This window comes from Myxocyprinus asiaticus, chromosome 35 (assembly GCF_019703515.2).
Source record: "Myxocyprinus asiaticus isolate MX2 ecotype Aquarium Trade chromosome 35, UBuf_Myxa_2, whole genome shotgun sequence".
Taxonomy (NCBI): domain Eukaryota; kingdom Metazoa; phylum Chordata; class Actinopteri; order Cypriniformes; family Catostomidae; genus Myxocyprinus; species Myxocyprinus asiaticus.
The window spans coordinates 8,758,150-8,775,933 of record NC_059378.1 but is presented as its reverse complement, the minus strand read 5'-3'; the positions used below and the strand labels follow the sequence as shown (position 1 = coordinate 8,775,933).

At 37.4% G+C, this 17,784-nt stretch overlaps 2 protein-coding genes across 2 annotated transcripts; both read left to right on the top strand.

The window, feature by feature from the left end:
- The first annotated feature begins 508 nt into the window (after positions 1-508).
- LOC127426380 (adiponectin receptor protein 1-like) lies at positions 509-13,817 on the top strand. Its single transcript, XM_051673167.1, has 8 exons — positions 509-644; positions 3,085-3,283; positions 3,418-3,534; positions 3,896-4,067; positions 7,947-8,133; positions 8,264-8,451; positions 10,159-10,352; positions 12,602-13,817. Exons 2-8 carry the CDS (start codon positions 3,140-3,142, stop codon positions 12,728-12,730), a joined length of 1,131 nt encoding a protein of 376 aa, XP_051529127.1. The 5' UTR covers positions 509-644; positions 3,085-3,139; the 3' UTR covers positions 12,731-13,817.
- Positions 13,818-14,685: 868 nt separating this feature from the next.
- Positions 14,686-16,816, top strand: rabif (RAB interacting factor). The gene is made up of 3 exons (XM_051673172.1): positions 14,686-14,924; positions 15,041-15,202; positions 15,383-16,816. Exons 2-3 carry the CDS (start codon positions 15,053-15,055, stop codon positions 15,629-15,631), a joined length of 399 nt encoding a protein of 132 aa, XP_051529132.1. The 5' UTR covers positions 14,686-14,924; positions 15,041-15,052; the 3' UTR covers positions 15,632-16,816.
- Positions 16,817-17,784: the final 968 nt, after the last annotated feature.

Sequence of the window (17,784 nt, the reverse complement as noted above, 5' to 3'; positions counted from 1 at the left end):
ATTGTTAAATATAGTGTGATTGTGGGTACTGATATTTGCATTTACTTAGATTATGAACACTGTCAGGGACAAGGATTGAGGATTAAATGAGATTGTGAACTAAATCCAGCTGCTGGTTTAACACAAAAATGCTCCATTTTGAAAGACATAGCTGATAGAGTGGGATTTTTATCTTCCTAAAGCATGCCAGCACGTGCTGGATAAATGTGACCAGACAATTTTTGGAAGCCCCACACATGCTGATAATGTTCTAGTGAAACTACTGCACCATTTTAAATCTTAGAGGTACTTTGTGTGTAGTCCTCGGCTGCATGTTTCACCGTCACTCCCTGTTTTTTGACAGTAATATAAATCACCTGCTGGAGATTACAGCTCGAAATCTGAAAACATTCATGAAAGCCATGAAAAAAATGGGTTAGTGTACCTAAAGAGATCTATGAGGGGAGGGGGGGTGTTATAAAATCCATTTTCAGTATCACTTTCATCCAGCAGGTGGCGCCAATTCGCTGTTATTTCAAAGACAACTGAGAGCCAGTTGAAACTCGCTGTCTGACGTCCAGAAGCGTTCAACTCTTTATTTATTTCTCCATCCTGCTGGTGTTTGGTGACCATCACATTCCTTTAACAGCAGATCAGGACATCAGGTAAATGTGTGCACGACCAAATGCATTATTATTTCAATGCTACGACGAAATGGTGTTTCTATAGATGTAGACGCATCCAGACACAGTAGTTCAGCGTTGCGCAGTGTAGCGGTTTCTGTCTCTCAGTGGTAATCTGCTCTACTGTAACTGCTGTGGCTTTTCGTACCAATTTGGCTTTGGCTTTGGCTTTGGCTTTGGTACCTACTAATGAATACATCATTGATATGGGTAATTTTATTTGTAATAACATAGTTGCTTATATAGTATTGTTGGTACGTCATGTATGGTCTTGGTCGCAAGTGTTGTTGTATCATGACGTGTATAGGTCCTTCTTCCAAAATGATCCGAAAACAGGCCAAAAATGAGCTTGTAAGAAAGCAGGCTAATTCAGGGGCGTAGATTCTAAGGGGGATAGAGGGGAGGTAACCCCCAATATTTATACCATGATCAATGGATGCATGTAAATGCTTCATACTGCAACCCCCCCAATGTCAAAGAAAAATCAGCGCCATGTTCCACTTTCAATAAAAGTTTAACTGAATCGATAGCTTTTATGACAATGTATTTAACCACAAACATATTTGACTCATCCCTCGTTTAGTCTATTTAAAACGAGCAAAAATCGTGGTTGCAGTTAAAAGCCGCTTACAAAAGAAATAAATGGGGCCAGTCAATAAACATTCAAATACACACCGTTTCAAAAGTATAGCCTTTAGACATAAACATTATACGTGTTCACATTATTTTAGTGTGATAATATCTGGGATTAACCAGAGTTACTGCGTTTACCAGATTACTGGTTTACCGATGTAACGGATCAACTGGGGATGTGCACGTAGACGTGAATAATTTAAATTGCCTTTTCAGCAGATTCGTTCTATGTGAATTGTCAGTGAGTAAAGAAAAGACGTGTTGCACATCATAAAAAATGTTGGGATCATTATTAAACAGAGTTGTTTCATTGATGTCTGTTCTAATGAATTGGACACCATTTTAAGAGCGATTTTAATGGTTTCACAGGGTAATCTTCTGGTTTCCCATATTGAAGTGCGACATTGGTTTGAATGGGAACTGGCGTTTACACTTGTCAAGAGCAGTAAATCGTAAGTGGAACTCTTTTATATACAACACTAAAGCATCATAGGCTGATGTGTGTCAATAATATATTTTCAGTTGCTTTTTTTTGTTTTGATAATAATGAGTAATGGCTCAATTAACCATGATAGATTGAGTAACTTTCTCCCACCACTGAAAATGATCAAAGTGATCCACTAATTAGAGCTGGGATGTTGGTTCATTGGTAAGTCACACTGATATGTCACTTAACGACCCTGGTTCAAATCCTGGCTCATCAAATGCAATTGTATCTTTGCTGTAGATTATGATGTACTTTTAATAGGTCTATTGAAATCTATTTTGTAAAACACAGACACAATGGAAGTAATTTAAGAGTATATGCCTATTATTGACACATTTCAGCCTATGATGCTTTAGTGTTGCAAATTAAAGAGTTCCACTTACGATTTAATGCTCTTGACAAGTGTAATCGCCAGTTCTCATTCAAACCAATGTCCCACGTTAACATGGGAAACCAGATGTTACCCTGTGAATCTGTTAAAATCGCTCTTAAAATGGCGTCAGATTTATTGGAACAGACATCAATGAAACAAAGCGGGTTAATAATGATGCAACACGTAAATATCTTTTTTTTTATTTTTTTATGTGCAACACGTCTTTCCTTTACTCACTGACCATTCACATTGAACGAATCTGCTGAAAAGGCTATTTAAATTATTCACATGCACGCGCTCATCCCCAGCTGATCCATTACTCCGCCGTTATGTTGGCATGACAACAAAGGTGTAATATTGGATGTAACTTCACACAGATATGATTAGTACGCTATTTTATCACACTTAAATCATGTTAATATACATCATTTTCACATCTTGTGACTATACTTTTGAAACTGAGTATTTTAACGTTTATGGACTGGCCCCATTCACTTTCATTGTAAGTGCCTCACTGTTGCCTCGATTTTCGCTTCTTTCTTTTTTTAAAGAAAAGGAGGGATGAGTTGAAATACATTTTTGTGGTAATCAACATTATGCCACAAATGCTGTTGATTGAGCTTAACTTGTATTGAACCTGGAATATTCCTTTAAGCAGCTCACTAGGTTTTGCAGCAAATGGGAAATATTTCAACTCAGTAGCATGTACAATCCACATAAGAATGGCAAGTTGCAAATTTATTATGTTTTCAAGACTGAATGCAAAGTCATAGAATGGCAAACATCAAGAGGCTGGTTTAGACCTGCCTGTGTTCAAAGCTCCTGCCAAAGGTAAGCGGTCTCTGTTGTTGTAATGGATCGCCGCTGTTGTTGGGAGTTTACAAAAAAGTTTTTTGTTTTGATTGAAGTTGTTTATATTTGCCCCACAGTGAACTGAAGTGCAAGGCTTCAGAAGTTCGGGACGGGTCACAGGGCAGTCTACTGATGTCAGGCCAAATCAGGTCTGCCAGTCATGCGGACTGTCAGGTCACTGAGGAATGCCAAGTTCCAGCTGACGTGGAGCTGAGGGAACTGGGTCCCCTTCTGAAGGAGAATGGGCCCCTTGGAGCCGCAGAACTCCAGTCAGAGGCAAGAAGCGCAATTATTAACCTGAATAGATTACAATCTTTCAAGTTGCTCGTATTCAGTGCCAGCGGAAAATTTTCCAGTACTGATTGGATTCAGTGCTAGTGGAAATTTTTGAGTGCTGATTGTGTCTACAGGGAGAAAGTGGTCATGCAGACGATGAAGAGGAGGAGGATGATGAAGAGGGAGAGGTTCTGACCCTACCACTGCAGGCTCACCATGCAATGGAGAAGATGGAGGAGTTTGTACACAAGGTGTGATGGTCAAACATGGTCATTTTTTAAAGCTGATGTGTGTATACTTTTATTCCAGAAACAACTTTAAGTATGCCATTCGTAGGTGATTTCCCACCAAAATTACTTTTGATCATCCGTGGAGCACAAAAGGAGCTGTTAAGCAGAATGTTAGCCTCTGTCAGCATTCACTTTCCTTGTATGAATAAGAAAGATGCAATGAGTGAATGGTGACTGAAGCTTAAATTCTCTTTTTGTGCTCTAAGGGGGGAAAAAAAGTTGATGATGACAATTACATTTTTTTTTGGGTGAACTATCCCTTTAAATCACGTGTCAAAACAAGCTGTAATGTAGAATCGTGTGGCTGTTATCTGTTCTGCAGGTCTGGGAAGGCCGCTGGAGGGTCATTCCCTTTCACGTCCTTCCGGAGTGGCTAAAAGACAATGACTACCTCCTGCATGGTCATCGGCCTCCCATGCCCTCCTTCCGTGCCTGCTTTAGGAGCATTTTTAGAATTCACACAGAGACCGGGAATATCTGGACTCATTTGTTGGGTAGGTAGGGGTTACAGTGCTGAGCAGTCGCTGAGAATAGTGGCTATTGTGCACCTCATGCATATATTTAGTATATTAAGTATGCAGCAGATCGATTTCAAGGTTGGAGAACAAACAACGCTCTCATTTCAAAAGCATGGGAGATCAGTATAAACCTGTAACAGATGTTGGAATACAAACATTATATATTTTATTAACAGCGCAACTATGAACAGTTAGTGTGTGTGAAGTAATGTAGTAAATATTTTGTCATTTGATTTGATTATTGTACTATATCACTGTAGGAACATCACTTTGTTATGAATCGGCCAAAGCAGGTAATAATCACAGCCCTGCTGATATTTTGTACAACAGCACGATTGTGATTCATTTTGTAGAAAAGCAATACTAATTTATTTAATTTTTTTGTATATGTTTACTCCGCCAACAAAAAAATGTTCCACAAGAAGCCAGATTCTGCTATCAACTCCAGTCCAGTTTTTTCATTCCGTGCTCCCTGCGCACTGAATGGATCACTCAAGGCCTTTACACACCAGAAGCAACGCAATAATGTGAAACAAATCACAGAAGAATGGCCCTTTCACATTATAAGCGAGGTGAATGATCGCTGTTAACACATTCATGCCTTAACAAAAAAGTGGCGCTAATTGACAAAACTACCCCGGTACGGTAGGTGGTGCAAATCACCTTTCAGTTAGTCTGACCTTTTACCCATCATAGATGAGAAGAACTACTTGACAAGTTAAAAAGTAAATAACCATAGATTTACAAGCAAGCGAGCCGATCGAAAATTAAAACTCATCTCTCTACAAGCTGCAGCAATGATGATGTGTGTGTTGTCGATTTGCTCAATAAGAAGAAAGCATTCGAGACTCTTCACAAACTATTTCAGTTCACCTGCTTGACAAGTTGACTGACAGTATTATCATGTATACACAGTCTGATGGGTTGATTAGAAAGAATCGAGTGTAAAAAGATAATATTGATGTGTATCAACTTGTATTATAACTTTGCTCAAAACCCTGCACATTACGAATGAAATGTAACAACATCTAAATGCTCCAAGTGTCTATATAATCAACACAGTAAAAGACAAATCCTAGCCAACAATACCACGTTTTTGGTATACAATGGCATAGGAATGCACAATATATTGGCGGCCGGTATATTATTGGCCAGTAACCTTGAAAATGTAAATATTATTGCGGCGATAATGGAATAACCGGTGATATTTTCGCCCATAATTTGTTATGGTGTATTTGCTTGCGTCTGATAATCTCTGACTGCCTGTGGCTTCTTAACTTCAGACAGGGACTCGGGGTAGCCTCAAGCGACAGTGTGCATGCACATACACAGCCTGTCTGTGTGAGTTAGAGCCAAGCTCATGGTGCTTTGTGAGGATTATTTTAACATCTCTGCACCTTGTAACTTTGTTTTGAGTCTGGTTTTAGTCATCTTCTGCAAGTAACAACATGCCATTTCCCATATTCTGTTTGTTTCATGAGGGATCAAAGAAAACGCAACAAAAACATGCATGTGTGTTACTTGGGGGCAATCATTTTCACAAATTACTTCATGAAACATGAACTGAATATGGGAAATAGAACATTGTAAATGCTATCATAAATATTAAACCATGTATACCAAGATTAGGGTTTGCATTGCTTAAAAATGTAAACTTTTTTTTTTAAGTATCAGTAATGGGTATCGGCAGGGTTGTGAGTGTTACTTTTGAAATGTATTCCTCTACAGATTACAGAATACATGCTGTAAAATGTAATTTGTAATGTATTTCGTTAGATTACTCAAGGTCAGTAATGTAATCTAAATACTTTGGATTACTTCTTCAGCACTGGTAGATTTTTTTTCACTTGTTTTGACTATAAAAACTCTGTCAGTACAGTAAGACAAAATACACATGTTAAAAATACATTCTCTGAAAAACCTAAATATCTTATGCAGTGTTGTTTCTAAAACAAGATCAATCAAATTGATCTTGTTTTAAGGATTTTTAGATATTTTTACAGGAAAACAATAAAAAAATTATTATCAAGAATACGATTTTTTGCCCTAATATCAAAGGTCTTACTAGAAAAAAGTAAATTATGATCCAACGTGAATTTTCTTGATAAAAAATATGATCATGTCTGGTAACGTGCATGTAAAATGGCTAGAAATAGCATTTTAGTTTAGCGTAAAGTTGACAATTTACACAAAGTTTATTTCTATTTCTTCTGCTCCAAACTTACTTCAAACGTACTTCTCTGTCTGCTCGTATGAATGTAACACATCATAAGAAAGTGTTTCACCGCTGTTCAAATCCACTTTGGATCGCATCATTTATATGTATAAATGTTTTCCATCTGAAAGGACTAAATATTAAATGAAACAAATGACAATAAAATGCAAAGTAATCTCTTCAGTAATCAAAATACTTTTTGAATGTAACTGTATTCTAATTCCCAATTATTTAAATTGTAATTGTAGTGGAATACAGTTACTTATATTTTGTATTTTAAATACTTAATCCCGTTACATGTTTTCCGTTACTCCCCAACTCTGGGTATCGACCACAATGAGCTGTGAATTATCAGTTGTCGATATCAGCCCAGAAATTCCATATCAGTGCATCCCTACAAAGGCACTTTGATATATATACAGAGTGCACTGCATGAAACAGCAATATTATTAATATGATTAATATTTGGTGAAGAAAAACACAAGAGTCTTAAAGTTGTTAATTTAACAAAGTTATACAAAGGCAAAAATGCAGCAATATATATTATATTAGAGATATAAGAGAACTCACGTAAGATTAAATGTGAAGGCAAAAAATGCAGCAATATAAAATACATTATGAAGACAATCCACATAAGATCAGAGAGTTTTTTAAAGGGGATGCAAAGCAGTGATGCAGCAATATCATTTAAATGTTAAGAGAACCCATATGAAATATTGCAATTCTTTTTTTTCCAGTTTTTAAGGCAGTTGGTGCAAATGAACAGTGATGGGTAAGTTACTAAAAAAGTAATTCACTACAAATTACTAACTACTTTTCTAAAATGATAATCAGATTACTGATTCATTCATTAAAAAAGTAATCACATTACTAATTACTTTAAAGTTGCTTTCTAAAACAATTGTTAAAATTGTCACAGAAACGCAAACAGACATACATATGAACATATGAATTCACATTTTAATTGTAAAACACAATATTTTTTTAGAAATATTTGTAACCCAAGAAATTTAATTAAAAGTAATGACTTTCATTGGAAGTCAGTAACTGTAATCTTATTACAAGTATTTAAAATGTAATGTATTACACTACTTTTTGTGCCTAAAAATAATTCGATTACAGTAAGTAATTACTTTGTAATCCAATTACACCCAACATTGCCCATGAAATACACATCCTCACTGTTGGGTCAGGATTTCTTCCTCAAGTTACTTCAGCGTATTATGTTGGTGGTCAAAACAGCTTTCTGTGCTTTGGCGCCACCTGTTGCGCTGGTTCTGGTAACTGCAGCGGCCAAAGCTCATATTTTATTGGTCAGGTGAAGAAAAAGAATCAACACACTCACTAACAAAACTCACACTCAAAAAACCTCTGTTTATTCGTGCCTGAAATTCGCTCCAGGTGTGAGTGGCTTCATAGGAATCCATTGTTTCTATTCAAATTTCACGTTTGGTCTGCAAAGGCATTTAGAGTGACGTTTGTCTCACGAGTGAGTGAGCAGGGAATGGAAAATATATAAGGACCGAATAGTGAAGGATCTAGTGAAGTGCTGTTAAACTTGTCCATCAGATTAGAGGACTAGAACTGTTGTATAATATAAAAATTAATCTCATCATTGTGTATTGTTTGTTTTTGCATAGGGTTAATCCTATTCTTGTGCCTGGGGACACTTACCATGCTGAGGCCCAATATGTACTTCATGGCCCCCTTGCAGGAGAAGGTGGTGTTTGGCATGTTCTTCTTGGGTGCAGTGCTGTGCCTCAGCTTCTCCTGGCTTTTTCACACTGTCTACTGCCATTCTGAGAAAGTGTCTCGCACTTTCTCCAAGTGAGTTCACTGCCTCATTGGAAATGACTTGATGTAGTTTATCTCTCTCCTTTTTCTTAAGTTTTTCTCTCTCTCTCTCGCTTTCTCTCTCTCTCTCTCTCTCTCTCTCTCTCTCTCTCTCTGTCTTTAGACTAGACTATTCCGGCATTGCTCTGCTGATCATGGGCTCTTTTGTGCCCTGGCTTTACTACTCCTTCTACTGCTCTCCTCAGCCACGTCTCATCTACCTCACAATCGTCTGTGTGCTGGGCATTGCAGCTATCGTTGTCGCCCAGTGGGACCGCTTCTCCACGCCCCGCCACAGGCCCACCAGAGCAGGTGCCAGTGACAAGTTTGCCATAACTTGTCAATGTAAACAAAAGGCTTTTTCCATTCTTGCTAATGTTGGATGCAGGCTAATTTTTGGCCAGTCTTCGATGCTAAATGTGGAGGTTATCTGTATTGACATTTGCACAAGGATGGTGGATGCTGAACAGTGAAGTCAACTAGGCTTCAAGGAATAGTTCACCCAAAAATGAGAATTCTGTCATTATTTATTCACCCTCATGTTGTTCCAAACTCATGACTTTCTTTCTTGCATGGAAAGCAAAAAAAAAAAAAAAAAAAAGTTTTTTTTAAGTCTTAACACAATTTTTTGCAATTATAAAGAAAGTGAATAGTAACCCTGGGCTGTCAAACTCTGAAAATGGCAACAAAATAAATGCACCATAAAATCAGTAAAAATCATTGATATGACTCAAGGACTATATTCCAAATGTTCTGAAACCGTATGGTCACTTTGTGTGAAGGAAAACAAAGTGGTACAGGTTTTAAGTGACATTAGGGGGAATAAATAATGACAGAATTTTCATTTTTGGTGAACTATTCCTTTAATGTTAAGGGCAAACACTAGAGGTAGGCCGATATATCGGTTTTACCGATTAATCAGTGCCGATAGTTGCTGTGACGAGGAGGAGGGCGTGGCCAGGCCGTGAGAACACACGGCTGGCCCTGAATCGGGCTAATCTGCCGGGAGGTGGATAAAGACGAGCCGGTTTGAGAGAGAGAGAGCCACATGTGGCCGCTGTGTGTATGTGTCTATGTGTTTGTGTTTACATTTTTTTTTAGTTAATTTATGTTATTAAAACTTACGTTGACTGTTCATCCGGTTCCCGTCTCCTCCTTGCCCACCTTACCCCGTTACATTGGTGCCAAAACCCAGGAAAGAGGAGGGATGCACTGTCGCGGAGTCCTCGCCGCTGCCATCCGCCAGGGGAGCAGCCGTGGCCGTCTGCCTGGGGGCGGAGGGGTCACTGCCGACTGCCGAGAGTCGGAGGAACCACTGTCATCCGCCTAGAAAGGGGAGGAGCCGTTCCGTCCACCAGGGGTCGGAGGACTCACTGCCGTCCACCAGGGGAGGAGCGAGCTGTTATCCGCCAGAGGTCGGATCAGCCGGGAGGTGGATAAAGACGAGCTGGATGCGCCAGTTTGAGAGAGAGTGAGCCACATGTGGCTGCTGTGTGTGTGTGTCTGTGTGTTTGTGTTTAAGTAGACTTGAGTTCATTTATGTTATTAAAACTTACATTGACTGTTCAGCCGGTTCCCGCCTCCTTGTCCACTTTACCCTGTCACAGTTGCTTTTTGGATTTATCGGTATCGGCAAAAATCTATGCCAATAGTTTTTTCAGCATTTCAAAATAAGAGTCCCTAGTGTGTTTCGGGCATGTTTATACATAAAAGTCCCACGTTATGCACCAAATCTTAGTTTTTTCTAGTTATTATTGGGATTTTGATTGAACAAAACACTGCATCTGGGATTATATTCATTTTGGATTCTTTGTCTTTGCCTGCCATAGTTAAGAAAGAATGCAACTGTTTTTTGACATTCTATAAATCCATTTTAAAAACTATCGGCCAGTTAATCGGTTATCGGCCTTTCCCTCCACCTTTGCGGTATCAGCAAAATCCACTATCGGTCAACCTCTAGCAAATACAGGTTTAACAGTGCTTTTATTCATAGAAATTTGTTTTTTTATTTTTCTTAAGGAGTTTTCATGGGTCTTGGACTGAGTGGGATTGTCCCCACCATGCACTTCACCATAGAGGAGGGTTTTGTCAAGGCCACTACAGTTGGACAGATGGGCTGGTTCTATTTAATGGGCGCCATGTACATCACAGGTGCCGGGCTGTATGCTGCACGAATCCCAGAGCGCTATTTCCCGGGCAAGTGTGATATTTGGGTAAGTTATAGCTGAAGTGTGTAATTTCTGCACCACTAGCATCACCAAACGGAATTGCAAAATGAATGACTGTTTGCTTTAAAGGGATAGTTCACCCAAAAATGAAAATTCTCTCATTATTTACTCACCCTCACGCCATTCCAGATGTGTATGACTTTCTTTCTTCTGCTGAACACAAACTAAGATTTTTAGATGAATAGCTCTATAGGTCTCACAATGCAAGTAAATGGGGAACAGAACTTTGAAGCTCCAAAATTCACATAAAGGCAGCATAAAACTTAAGTCAGAAGCATACATTTAAGCCCTGTTTTACTATCAATCTCCACTTAGGCCTGATTCACACATACTTCATGTGCGAGTCGTGAGCGAGGCATGAGCAGTGCATTTTCGTTTCGGTGCCCATGTTAACAGATTACACTCTTCACATTACAAGTGTGAGTTGACACGTCCAAGAATCACCCCAAACATGGCAGTGAGTGGATAGTTTCGGCGCTGAGCCTATTTTTGCTGTGCGGCTAACACTGAACTCAGCGGTTCTGGGTGCAGTAGAAAACTAAAATAATCAGGAGATTTTAGAAAAGATGCAAAAGCTAATAAACAATATTTAAACCAAACCTACTATACACTACAATTTATAGGTCTGCATACAACCAATCACAAAATAACTAAATAAATGAAAGAATTAATAAATTACATCACAGGACTTTTTCTGTATTTATAGACAGATAGTTTAGAAGAGACGGACCACTGGTATTAAAATGAATGGGAGAAAATGGAACAGATGTAGAAAGGAAGTCCCACTTTACAGGTAAAAGAGCCAATCACCTTTTAGATACAGACATCACCTGTCAATTAGCTTGAGAACGTGCATATTAGCTGAACCAGCCTGAGAAATTATTATTTTATTTTTTTGAAGTGATTTGAGCTTATGAAGCACAGTTTATGATACTATTGTTGTCAGATTTTTCTGCTGATTTTAAATATGTTCTTTGGTCATAATCTTGACCAACCGTTTTGGACATTTTAGTCTTCCCCATTCAAGTAAATAGGAGCTGTACTTTTACGTTGTTTGTTTACAAAGAAAATAGCTGCCCAGCCTGCCCAAGAGCATTCCTAAAATGACCGCAGAGTGGACTGACTTGCCTTGAAAGGGATTTTGATATATTAACCAATCACGACCACGTACGCTGATAAACAAGTGCACATGACTGCCCGCCGTTGTCGTAGGAACCTAGAAAAGAGACGCAGCCAATGTGAAACCCAAACATAATACGTTGCTCACGCTCTGACAAAGTCTTTCTAGCAAGTCAGTCCACGTCAGCCGTTTTTGGAACGCATTCGGGAGGCTATTTCCAGTCATGCCAGTTCAGCTCATATCTACTTGAATGGGAAAAGACCAAAATCTCCTAAATGGTTGGTCAAAATTACAATCAAAGGATATTTCAAATCAGCAGTAAAATCTGAGAACACTGGAATAATAAATTTAGTTTTATCATCTCAGATTATGCGAGAAAAAAATGTATAGCTAATGCGCATTCGCTTTGTCGAGTTGATTGACAGGCGATGTCTGTATCTAAAAGGTGATTGGCTCTTTTACCTGTAAAGCGGGACTTCCTTTCTACATTCGTTGACCATTGGGCGTTCCAATTTCTCCCATTCATTTTAATAGAAGTGACCCATTTCTGCTAAATAATCTCTGGCTCCGCTCACAGAGTATGTGTGAATCTGACATTACACTCTCACTTTCTTATTCTTTTGTTTTTAGCGATTTGCATTCTTCATGCATATCACCACCTACTGGGCGAGGAGGATAATTTATAGTAAAAGAGGACTTAAATATTGATCTGTTTCTCACCCACACCTATCATATCGCTTCTGAAAATATAGATTTAACCACTGGAGTCATATGGATTACTTTTATGCTGCCTTTATGTGATTTTTGCAGCTTCAAAGTTCTGGTCACCATTCACTTGCATTGAATGGACCTACAGAGTAGATATATTCTTCTAAAAATCTTAATTTGTGTTCAGCAGAAGAAAGAAAGTCATACACATCTGGGATGGCATGAGGGCGAGTAAAGGATGAGAGAATTTTCATTTTGGGGTGAACTTTCCCTTTAAGGTGTTCCCTGATTTTTATTTGTACCATGGTGACATTTTTGTTTTTTGACAAAGACTCCGGTATAAACAGAGTTTACTCATCTTAGAAAATTTAATTTAACTAATTTGCTCTCTTGGCTCTCTTCTTAGTTTCAGTCACACCAGATATTCCATGTGCTGGTGGTGGCAGCAGCCTTTATTCATTTCTATGGGGTCTCCAACCTGCAGGAGTTCCGCTATGGCCTTGAGGGAGGCTGCACTGATGACACTCTTCTCTGAGGGCTCCGACCCACACACCCAGCCCTATTTGAATTAGGATTTCAGTGCCCCCATTAATCAAAATAATCCTTATTTTTTTATTCTGTTACAGTGTATGAGCAATGCATGGGTGTAAGGATAGGGTTAAACAAAAAACGGATTTCTTTTGATGAAAGTGTTCGTGTGTGGTGAAAGAGCACCATATGTTGAACAAGTATCTTACAGCTGGAACATGACCCTTGTCATCATTGAACTTTTAATTTGAGAACAATCTCTTGGGTTTAACGTGTTTCTTTTGAAGTGCAAAGCACTTTTCAATGAGTTGTAGAAAAGACTTCTCATAACATAATGCATCAAAGTGGTGTTTTTCAAATTACAGGAGGAAATTATCTTTTCTTGACACCATTTGATGCACACCCAAAGTATTGCCCGAATTTCACTGATAGAACAATATCTTTGTCATTGTTTTTATTCATACTGACTGGAAAACGCACAAAGGGCAAATAAGGGGTTTGAGGGTTTCAGGCAAAATCTACATGCTTTGAACATATTCACAATTTTTTACTTCTAGGTCAAATGAAAATATAAACAGGTCAACTGTTACACCTTACAGCACAGTCTATTAACAATACATTTTCCTGTAAAGTATATAAGTATTCCTGTGCCTTAGGCCACTGGAAATAGGTTATATATATGGGCCAAAACTACAGTGTAGTCAATTTCATAAATTGCAAATAGCTAGTGATTTTCCTTTGCAAGCAATCCATTCAATTTAAAAAGGTTAAAAAACCTAAATAACATGTTTGACCTTCATTGAGGAACTTTCTCAGACTGCTGTTTGTAAAAAGTAGTGTTTTATCCTTTTTAAACAAGCTAACTGTGTGGCTTTACCACAAAGAATAAACAATCCATATATCCATGTGTTATGTGTAGAGGTGGTAAATCATTTACATTTAAATGAAATGTGAAATGTTCAATAAATATTTATGGACCACACCTTAAGTTTCATTTATTTAATTGATGTTTTTATAAAGTGGAGATTACATCTACTTATTTTTATTTGTGTTTATATATTAAAGGGATAGTTCAACCAAAAATGAAAATTCTCTCATCATTTACTCACCTTCATGCCTTCCCAGATGTGTGACTTTTGTTTTTTAATTCTGAACATGAAAAAAAAGATTTTAAGGGAAATATCACGGCACTGTAGGTCCATACAAGTGAATGGTGACAAAACATTGATGGTCCAAAATGTACATAAAGGCAGCATAAAAGTAATCCATATGACTCCAGTGGTTTAATCCATGTCTTCAGAGGAAATATGATAGGTGAGAAACAGGTCAATATTTAAGTACTTTTTTTTACTATGAATCTCCACTTTAAAATTATTTTGTTTTTGGCAAATTGCATTCTTTGTGCATATCGCCACCTACTGGGCAGGGAGGAGAATCTATAGTAAAAAAGGATTTAAATATTGATCTGTTTCTCACCCTATCATATTGCTTCTGAAGACATGGATTAAACCTCTGGAGTTGTGTGGATTACTTTTATGCTGCCTTTATGTGTTTCCTTTTTTTTTTTTTTTTTTTTTTTTACTTTTTGGCCACCATTCATTTGCATTTTATGGACATACAGAGCTGATATATTCTTCTTCTAAAAAATATTTTTTAATATCGTTTTTGTTCAGCAGAAGAAAGTCTTCATATCTGGGATGGCATGAGGGTGAGTATATGATGAGAGTATTTTCATTTTGTGTGAACTATACCTTTAAAATTCGTTGAACACCTTGAAGTCCATTTTAAAAGTACAATCTTTATTAGACATATGCGTATAACTTACTCCCTAAAACTGGATGTTATTTGCAAATATAAATTACATTATAAATAACTAACATATGTGTCATACTTTTTAATTGGATTTTTGAAGAATATTACGATTGTGTGCACACATTCATTGCTTTGCAGAGTTTGAAAATGGAGTCGGGTGATTCTGGGTGGAACGAAAAGATTCGGGAATTATTTTTAGCCGGTCTGTTTTAGCAGTTGCGCAAATGTTAGCAGCAGCCGACCAGAGACCGCTAGTTTATTTTCTACAATATCGTCTACTGTTTTAGTTTACGTAGCTTGTCTTATTTGTACTCAACATTTCAAAGACTATATTTTGATAATAAGTTTGTCTCGAACGGAAGTAGTTGTCCTTATGGTCTAATTCAGAGGTGAGGATCCTTCATTACTAGCCAGTTAATTAAATGAATGTGATTTGCATTGACAGACGAACACTAATCAACCTATATATCTTATATTCTAATTTATAGTATGTCTTGTTTTTCAGTTGTTTACTAATATGGATGACAGTAAACAGACTTCCTCTCCCGAAAGATCTGTAGACCCCTCTCTTGTGTCAGAGGATGGCAAAAATATGAAAGCAGTTTTGTGCCAACGATGTGGTTCCAAGGTGCTCTGCCCAGGCATGGCAGTGTTTGCAGAAAAGGAGGTAATTTTGTACGAGATTGGTGTGAAACATACATTACATGATAATTCATAATTTACAGTAGTTTAGTAATTTTCAAAATTATAGTCTTATACAAATTTCAAGTATACAATGTTATGTATTTTCTTGAGATATAAATGTCCTCTTTTTTTCTCCATGCAAACGCCCCTTCTCATTAACCAGCTGTTTCTGCCTTCAATGAGAAAGAAAACCTCCATTGGCCAGTCAGACGGGACCTTGGAAGGGGACACATTAACAGCTCACTGGCTGGTTGACGACATGTACACATTTGAGAATGTGGGCTTCACCAAAGATGTTGGCAAAGTGAAGTACCTTATTTGTGCTGATTGTGAGATTGGACCTATTGGCTGGCATTGCGTGGATGACAAGAAGAGCTTCTATGTGGCATTGGACAGGGTAAATCACGAATAGAGCACATGTCTGAGTTACTGTCTGGAAAATGATATGGTATTTGACAGTGCAACTTAATGGCTTTCTTATTGGAGAAACCTCTATAGGTCCAGTTTTTGCACTTCTTGCAAAGTGCAGATAAATGTAGTGTTTCTAGATTCATTTTTTTTTTTATTATTGTGAAACATTTCATACTCCGCCAATATGCACACTGACATATGTACAACTGCTCCCGTCTATCACCAAGTCTCTTTGAAAATAACATAGATGCAGACAATGCTTCTAAACATTCCTTAAAAGTATATTTCACCCACAATTCTAATTATCTCATTATTTACTCACCCTCATGCCATCCCAAATGTGTATGACTTATTTTCTTCTGCAGAACACAAACGAAGATTTTTAATAAAATATCTCAGCTCTCTAGGTCCATACAATGCAAGTGAATGGTGATCAGACCTTTTGAAGCTCAAAAAAACACAAAGGCAGCATAAGACTCAGTGGTTTAATCCCTGTCTTCTTAATCTGTTTTGGGTAAACAGACCAAAATGTAACTCCTTTTTCAGTGTACGTCTTGCCATTGCAGTCTCTAATCACGATCGTGATTGCAAGCTTGGTTACTCTTCCTTGTACTTGGCGCATGTGCAGAGTGCTAGATGCCACTAGGAAGTTTAACTGAGATTGAAATCGTGATTCATGGTCAAGGAGATTGCTGATGTCAAAATTTATTGTGAAAAAGGAGTTTCATTTCGCTCTGTTCTCACCCCCAAACCGATTGAATCGCTTCAGAATACATGGATTTAACCACTGGAGTCTTATGGATTACTTTTATGATCCCTTTATGTGTTTTTGGAGCTTCAAATTTTTGCTCACCGTTCATTTGCATTGTGTGGAGCTACAGAGCTGAAATATTCATCTAAAAAAAATCTTCATTTGTGTTCTGCAGAAGATAGAAAGTCATAAACATCTGGGATGGCACGATGGTGAGTAAATGATGAGAGAAATTTCATTTTTGGGTGAACTATCCTTTTAACACAAGGCCCTTGCCAATCCATCTCATCTGTCCTTGAGTTTTCATAATACACAAAGCCACTTCTTTGAATGAAGAAACTGGGGAAAAGGACAATGCTTGTCAAGTAACAAAAAGTGATGATAAAATAAAAATACAATCCTAAACTATTATGAAAGTGACTCATTTTTTAGATAAATGTCCTTCAATGCATCCAAAATATCTATAATGTGAAAAAGAGATGTCTATTGTAGTTTTGTAAAGGGGGGAAAACCCCTGTTTGATCTGAAATGCTCCATACTCAAAAGCAAATTGACCACCCTGACTTGAAGTGCTGCAGTGAGTGCAACTATATACTGTGTGTGTGTGTGTGTGTGTGTGTGTGTGTGTGTGTGTGTGTATATATATACACACACACACATACACATACAAGGTTGGGTGGGTTACATTTGTAACATATTCCATTAGATTACTCAAGGTCAGTAACGTATTCTAAATACTTTGGATTACTTCTTCAGCACTGGTAGATTTTTTCCACTTGTTTTGACTATAAAAACTCTGCCAGTACAGTAAGACAAAATACACATGTTAAAAATACATTCTCTGAAAAACCGAAATATCTTATGCAGTGTTGTTTCTAAAACAAGATAAATCAAATTGATCTTGTTTTAAGGATTTTTAGATATTTACAGGAAAACAATACAAAATGTATTATCAAGAATATGATTTTTGCCCTAATATGAAAGGTCTTACTAGAAAAAAAGAAATTATGATCCAACATGAATTTTCTTGATAAAAAAATATGATCGTGCCTGATAACGTGCATGTAAAAAGGCTAGAAATAGCATTTTATCTTAGCATAAAGCTGACAATTTACACAAGGTTTATTTCTATTTCTTCTGCTTCAGACTTACTTCAAACGTACTTCTCTGTCTGCTCGTATGAATGTAACACATTATAAGAAAGTGTTTCACCGCTGTTCAAATGCACTTTGTATTGCATCATTTATACGTATAAATGTTTTCCATCTGAAAGGACTAAATATTAAAAGAAACAAATGACAATAAAATACAAAGTAATCTCTTCAGTAATCAAAAATACTTTTTGAATGTAACTGTACTCTAATTACCAATGATTAAAATTGTAACTGTAGTGGAATACCCCG